The 7,805-nt window shown below is 52.9% G+C and overlaps 1 protein-coding gene across 1 annotated transcript in view; it reads left to right on the plus strand.

The window, feature by feature from the left end:
- Positions 1-2,887, plus strand: part of KRT78 (keratin 78) — an 8,277-nt gene extending 5,390 nt beyond the window's left edge. Inside the window, exons 7-9 of the mRNA XM_007448270.1 lie at positions 1,523-1,743; positions 2,513-2,547; positions 2,628-2,887. Of these exons, the coding sequence (XP_007448332.1) occupies positions 1,523-1,743; positions 2,513-2,547; positions 2,628-2,887 (516 nt within the window). The remainder of the gene's footprint in view (positions 1-1,522; positions 1,744-2,512; positions 2,548-2,627) is intronic.
- Positions 2,888-7,805: the final 4,918 nt, after the last annotated feature.

Below are 7,805 nucleotides of genomic sequence, written 5' to 3' on the forward strand. Positions count from 1 at the left end.
GAGAACCCCCGCCAGGGAGACGCCCGCGCCCTGCAACGAAGAGTGCCCCTGCTCGCCGCGACTAGAGAAAAACTACACGCAGCAACGAAGACCCAACACAGCCAAAAATAAAAATAAATAAAATAAATTTAAAAAAAAAAAAAAAAAAAGGTGGAGGCAAGAAACCTGCTTTCTCAACTAAGTTCACCCAGGTAACAATGAAGTGCGTGCAGTCTCAGAGACCAGTGGCCAGCACTTAGGAGAGTCACTATGTCCCCATGTCTGGGAAACACAGTCCCCCCTGCATAGCAAGGTGCCTTTCCTGGGAGAATCCTTCTTGGGGTCACAGCCCCCTCTCACTCCTCCTTTTCATGCACAAGCCTGATGAACTGAGGCTACAGTAAGAGCTGTGGACTGGACCTCAGCTGTTCTGGGTTAGGGTCTCAGCTCCACCACTCACCTCCTTTCCGAGCCTCAGTTTCTTCACCTGTAGAATGGAGACCATGTTCCTCATCCATGGGGTGCTTTGTGGTAAGTGAAAGAGAGCCTTTAGGGAATATCTTCTTTCTTGAACCGAACGTGAGGGAAAATCAACTAGATGGCTGATTGGACAGGGATGCTGTCCTTCCTCTAGGAGTTTTCTGTTGGATTGGAGAGGTGAGCACAGAGAATGTTTTTCAGACCCCAAACTGAGGCCCATGAGACTCTGACAACATCAGGATAAAGTATTTGAAATGGGGCTTTTCCAAAAGCCTCAAGGACACGTGGCCCTCAAGATGAGACTTGTAGATAATGACCCGTACAGGACAGGAAGAGCTTTAAGTATCCTAGGAGAGAGAAAGTACTGCAGGGAAGGTGCTGAGGGTCGACAGGGTGGGGAGAAATAGGGGAAGATCATGGGAGAAAGTGGAGAAGGAGCTGCATTCATTTCCTGTGGCTGCCATACAAAGTATCACAGACTTGGCGGCTTGAGAGAGCAGAAATCTACTCTGTCAGTTCTGGAGGTTAGAAGTCTGAACTCAGGTGTGGGCAGCCACACTCGCTCTGAAGGAGCTGGGGGAATCCTTCCTCACCTCTTCCTGGCCTCTGGTGGCTCTGGAAGTTCCTTGGCATTCCTCGTCTGGTGGTGCATCACTCCCATTTCTGCCTCCATCTTCACACAGCGTCATCTCAGTGTCTGTCTCATCTTTTTCTTGGACACCAGTCACTGGATATGGTGCTCACCCTAAATACAGTGTGATAGCATCTTGAGATCCTTAACTAATTACATCTGCAAAGACCCTATCTCCAAGCAAGATTATTTTCTGAAGTTCTTGGTGGACCTGACGTTTTTGAGATGCTACTTAACCCGCTCTGGGAGTTAAGGAAGCAGAGAGGCAATACTCTCTTTGAGAATGAGAAGAGCTGTGGCCACGGCCAGGAATAACTTTGAGCTCTTGAGATTATGGTCCATCTCAGCCTTTAAGTTATATCCACAGTAGGTGCTTTGGGAGTCTGTGTCAGGCTTACAGCCACTTCCTCCCTTATTTCTACCCCTCTCTAGAATGCCAAACTGCAGGCTGCCATTGCCCATGCCGAGCAGCGTGGGGAGCTGGCCCACAAGGATGCTCAGACCAAGCTGGCCGAGCTGGAGGCCACCCTGAGAACCGCCAAGCAGGACATGGCGCGGCTGTTGCGCGAGTACCAGGAGCTGATGAGCTCGAAGCTCTCCTTGGATGTGGAGATCGCCACCTACTGCAGGCTGCTGGAGGGCGAGGAGAGCAGGTGGGGCTGGTCAGAGGGCCCTGAGGATGTGTGATGGAGGTGGGGGTGGGGGGATGCAAGGCCAACACAGAGTGCTGAGAGATTTCTTTCCTTCTTTCTTTCTCTCTTTCTCTCTTTCTTTGTTCCTTCCTTCCTTCCTTCCTTCCTTCCTTCCTTCCTTCCTTCCTTCTTTCCTTCCTTCCTTCCTTTCTTCCTTCCTTCCTTCCTTCCTTCCTTCCTTCCTTCCTTCCTTCCTTTCTTTCTTTCTTTCAAAATAAATTTATTTATTTATTTTTGGCTGCGTTGGGTCTCCGTTGCTGCAAGCGGGTTTTCTCTAGTTGTGGAGAACGGGGGCTACTCTTCGTTGAGGTGCACGGTCTTCTCACTGCAGTGGCTTCTCTTGTTGTGGAGCACGGGCTCTAGGCGCGTGGGCTCACTAGTTGTGGCTCGCAGGCTGTAGAGCGCAGGCTCAGTAGTTGTGGCGCACGGGCTCAGTTGCTCTGTGGCATGTGGGTTCTTCCCAGACCAGGGCTCGAACCTGTGTCCTCTGCATTGGCAAAAAGATTCTCAACCACTGCGCCACCAGGGAAGTCCCTAGGATGCTGAGAGGTTTCTTGACACTGTGAGCCACTGAGGGCCACCCATTCTGCTGGGAGGGATTTAAAATTGGGGACTGGGGATTTAATCTGCTCAGAGGGTGGTGAGCTGCTCTAAGAGGCTTAAAAGCACCTGGGAACATATTCTCTGCAGCCCTTCTTAGCATTTCTTCCTCTTGTCCTTTTTCCCCCAGGACATCTGGGGAGTGCGCCAGTCAAGTCACTATCTGTGAGTATCAGGGGACTTTGGGAGAGGGGCCCCATGGGGAATCGAGGACTCTGCTGTGACCCTGGTGTCTTTCTTGGCAGCTGTTGGGGAAGGCAGCACCATTGTGTCTGGAGAAGCAGATGGTGGCCTGGTGGGCACTTGTGGACTCGGAGGCGGGGATGGCAGCTTTGGGTCCAGCTGCTCCAGCATCGTGACCGGTGACTCCAACGTCATCCTGGGCTCTGGGCAGGGCCCCGTCTTGGGTTCTTGCTCTGTGTCCGGCTCTGGCTCCAGGTCCACCTGCCACACCATCCTGAGGAAGACGGTCGAGTCAAGTCTGAAGACGTCCATCACATACTGAGTGACCCGGAGGCCATTTGCTCCTCCCGCCCTCCCACCTTCCTGAGCCCCCTCAGCTCTTCTCCCACTCTTATCACTCCCATCCCTGCATGGCCAGCTCTGTGTCCACTGCCCACAGCCCGAACCAGCCCACAGGGGATTCTGCAGAAGTCAGTCGAGTCCTGCCTGCTGTTCTGAATCCTTGCCCAGTCTGGCCTTGTTCCGCGTACTGATTTGCATCTCATTTGTCCGCTGCCTACACTAACCAAGGAGCACAGCGCCGAGCCTCCAGCCAGCCAGGCTTGTCTCCTTCTCTCTCCACAGCCTTCAGCCGAACTAGGAAAACTCCTGGTTGGGCTTGGCCAGACTGCATCCGCATCCCAAGGGAGAGGCCTGAGGCCCACTGACCAGAGCCTGAGGGCTGGAACCAAGGGACACCATCCTTGCCCTCTTCAGCAGCCTCTGGGCCTCCATTTCTGTATTTCTGTCCAATTATTTCCTGTGAAATAAAGCAGCACCCAGTTCTCCTGGTAGTGGGTCTTCCTTTCTCTCTCCCTCATCCTCCCCCCTCCCTCCCTCCCATAAATTTTATTGAGTGCCAGGACTAGGGCTACTCTGGCAAACAAGATCAGACCCATTGTGCCCTCCTAATGTGTCTTTCTCACCCCTTCTGTTCCTGGTGTCTCCTGCATAACCCCTCCCATTCATGAGAGCCAGACCTTCCTTCTTGGAGCCCTTGGTTTCCAGGGCCAGAGGCTGGCCTTTGACAGCTAATTCAGTTACCCTGGGTTTGGAGATGGGGATTTGTGCTGAGGTCCTCTGTGTTCTGTCACTTCTTCCAGTCCCCTCCCAGTGATGCGCTGGCTCCAGCTCTACCCAGGGTGGCAAACCTGGGTCTTGTCACCTCACCCCCATCTCTCATCTCTGAGCTTTAACCTGGCCCTTCTCCTGGGCAGGTTAATAATTCAGCAATGATGCTAAGCCATAGCCTTAAATATGTGTTGAAAGGGCATTTAGAGGACAGGCTGCAGGCCAGAGATGAAGGTCCTTTTGGCAATGTGCGGCTTCTCTGCCGCTCCTTCCAGCAATTCAGCTCTGCCCCAGGATTGCACAGCTCACCCAGCAAAACAAAAGCTATGCAGCTACCCAGCTCACTCTCCTCGGGAGGCAATTTATGGAATATCTATGGTTGTTTGGGTAGGTCCTGTGGACATCTCACTCCTCACCCCAATCAGCTCATCAAGGGATTCTTTCCAACCCTCCACTATGCTCCCTGGGATGCCCTCCATCTCCTCCATCCCACTGATGTTTTAGTATCTCTTGTATCTTGCTCCCTGCTTAACTGCCTACAATGGGCTCTACTCCTGACCCAGGACAGCCCCATTCATCCCTGTTCCTCCTTCTTCCCAAGTCTGCACCAGTTTTCCTCCCACCTGGAAACCTTCCCCTATTCTCCATGTCAGAATGCACGAGACCCTTCTTGTCCCTGGCACAGTCTGGCTGCACCCGTTGCTGTTCTTGGCTCTGTTTCTGTCTGGTTCTTGTCTGGAACGCAGGTTTCCTATTAGCCTGGGACCTCTGGGCAGGCTCTTCTCCTGCACCCTGGATGGGGATCAGCAGCTCAGCTTGTGCCTGGAGGCTTGATGGGTACTTGGGACTGGAACTATGCCCCATCCCTCCTGCCCTTTGGCGCTCGTCCTATCTCTGGGCCTGTCTGAACATGACCCTGGAAACATCTTCTCCTTCCCTCTTCTGCAGGAAGCTCTGCATGAAGCCAGGAGTGTGGGCATCAGGGGCAGGCGCTAAGAGGGAGGGAGGGTCACCTTCTCATCCTCCAGCAGCCCATCAGCTCCTGCACTGCTCCTTCCCTCTTTCCTGTCTCCACCTGGTCAACTCCCAACTCCATGGCCTGAGCTGCAGGAGGTCACGCCATTGCCCTCTGCTTTATGGGGAAGCCAGCCCTTTTCTCAGACCCACAGTTCTCTCCATCAAAAGTATCCAAGAAGGAGCTTTTCAGCCTTTGCCTTCTATGAGGGAGACATGAATGGGTAGGCACATGGCCCTGGAGCTAGAATTCCTGGGCTTGAATCCTGGCTCTGCTATTTACTGGTGGTGTGACTTTGACCAAGTACTTGACCTCTTTGTGCCGCAGTTTCCTCACCTGTGAAAAGACTTTAGTAATAATAATACCTACCTCACCGGGCTGTGTGGGGATGGGACCATTCAGGGTCCCAGAAGGAAACCAATTTACCTAAGATAGTTCAACTAAATGGACTTTAATGAAAGGATTCCTTACAGAGGTGTGGATGTGGCTAAGGGCAAAAACACAGGATGGAGAGGCGAGAGGCAGGCAGTTGTGGGAAGCCTTTGCCACCCCCCCCCATCCCCCCACTCCCCCTGAGCAGGGGTGGCCAACCTTTGGTTTGTCCAGCACCCAGGGGTTTTCCAGGGTGTGGGACTTTCAGTGCTAAAGCAGGACAGTCCCAGGAAAATCAGGACGAGATGGTGGCTCTGAGTAGAGCTGAAGAGACAAGAGGAAGAATGGATGACTGACTGGGTGATAGAGGTGAGGGGATGGGAAGAAGCTGTAATCACAGAAGAAGGCAGCCGCCTCTGGAGCAGGGAGGAAGCCAGGAGGACATAGCCACCTCTCTCTCAGATCTCCAGCTAGTGTCCCCTCCTCGGCCAACCTCCTCCTCCGGAAGCCAGAGAGGCAGGGAGCAGCCTGCAGGGGTCAAGGAGGTCTGGGAATGGATCGGGGGCAGAAAGGATGCAAACGGAGCATCCCCAGCGTAGGGATTGGATGCATTATTGCATGGAAAGTAAGTGCTCAATAAATGCCAACTATAATAATTATTCCTAATTATTGCATGGAAAGTAAGTGTTCAATAAATGCAGACTATAATAATTATTCCTACTAGATGAGAAAGCCCTGCCCTGGATGGGGCTCCTCAAGGGCAGTGGCTGTTTTCTTCACCTCTGCATCTTTCCTATCGTTCAGCCTGACTCATGTTGGGTGCCTGGTTGATGCCATAGGCTGTCTCCCCTCATCCTTTCCATAGCGGCAGCAGCACTCTGTCCCCTCTGTCCTTGTGTCCTGTGCAGGGAGAGCCCCTGGACAGGGGAAGGTCTCAGAGATGGAAGCCCTTGGTCCAAGCAGCAGAGGTGGGGAGGGAACCATGCCTCCTACACTAAGAAGGTCTGAGTTTGGGTGTCCTGTATAAAGATGAGTGGAGAGTTGGACTGGAGGAGGCACAGTGGCTCCATGCTGTCTGGGCTGGGACTGGTGAGACTGTCTCCAAGCAATAACAGTTAGAGTGGGCCCTGGGCTGCCTGAGCGGCTGTTACCAGCTCCCAGCACAAAGCCTGGCACACAGCACCAGGTAAATACTGGAGGATGTCAGTCTCTAGGGAGAGGGGGAGTGTGTGTTTGCAGCTGACTCTACTGCCACCATCCTGGCTGCGCCTGACTCAGATGACTGACATCACTCCCTTCCCCAGTTGCCACTGTCTCACCCTCCCATGCTCCATGGGGAGAGATAAGGGAGCTGAGAAAGTGATTACAGCCTCGGGGACAGGAGACAAAGGTTAGTGGAAGTGATGGCTCAGTTCTGGGATGGTGGGTCAACAATTTTTTTTTTCTGTTCTTCTGCCTCATCTATTCTGCTATTCTTCTAGTGTATTTTTCACTTCAGTTATTTTATTGTTCAGCTCTGTTTGTTTGTTCTTTTTTTTTTTTTTGCGGTATGCGGGCCTCTCACCACTGTGGCCCCTCCCGTTCCGGACGCGCAGGCTCAGCAGCCATGGCTCACGGGCCCAGCCGCTCCGCGGCATGTGGGGTACTCCCGGACCGGGGCACGAACCCGTGTCTCCTGCATCTGCAGGCAGACTCTCAAACACTGCACCACCAGGGAAGCCCTGTTTGTTTGTTCTTTAAACCTTCTAGCTCTTTGTTAAATATTTCTTGTATCTTCTCTGTCTGTGCCTCCATTATTTTTCTGAGATCTTGTATCATCTTTACTATCATTACTCTGAATTTTTTCGGGTAGAGTGCCTATCTCCATTTCACTTTGTTGTTCTTCTGGGGTTTATTTTGTTCCTTTGTCTGGAACATATTCCTCTGCCATCTCACTTTGTCTGACTTCTGTGTTTGTGGTCCCATGGACTGCAGGACTGTAGTTCGCCTTGCTTCTGGTGTCTGCCCCCTGGTGGGTGAGGCCGATCTAAGAGGCTTGTGCAGGCTTACTAGTGGGAGGGACTGATGCCTGTCCACTGGTGGGTGGAACTGGGTCTTGTCCATCTGGTGGGCAGGGCCATGTCAAAGGGTGTGTTTAGAGGTGGGGGCCAGTGATTTTTGAAAGGATTTCCCTGGTGGGCCTTGCTTATAGGCAGAGGTGAAGGGGCCCAGAGAGGTTGAATGTTGCCCGAGGACATACACCTCAGTGGGGATTCATCTCCCAGCCCAGCTCCCCCAAGTGCCTGGTGTTCTAACTCTAAGCAGGGAGAAAAATCCTTCTTGGGCATTAAGGGACTAGTTCTGTGAGTGCCTTCACCCCCATCCTCCATGGGAGGCTGGGTTCAACTCCTTCAGGCAACTGGGAGCCATTTATAGCTTCCCAGAGGCCCTAGAAAGGATCCCACAGCCTCCTGGAGTGGCCCGCTCTCTGCCTGCCTTCCTGTGGGGGCGGTCCCATGTCCTGTCCTTTGGGATCCTGGGGACACAGTTGCTGAGAGTCCCAGCTCTAGCCCTGGCAGCTGTGTGAGGACCACAGCAAATGCTGTCTCTGCTCCTTCCTCAGGAAAGTCTCTCTCCTCTTGCTGCCACTTCCTTGCTGAAAGCTAAGGTGGGCGAGGAGGAATAATCTCTAACTCAGGTCCTCAATGCTCCCTCGTCCTAACACTTGACTAACACTGGTGTCACCCATTTCTCCCTTGGGGAT

Source organism: Lipotes vexillifer, unplaced genomic scaffold (genome assembly GCF_000442215.2).
Source record: "Lipotes vexillifer unplaced genomic scaffold, Lipotes_vexillifer_v1.1 scaffold2700, whole genome shotgun sequence".
Lineage (NCBI taxonomy): Eukaryota > Metazoa > Chordata > Mammalia > Artiodactyla > Lipotidae > Lipotes > Lipotes vexillifer.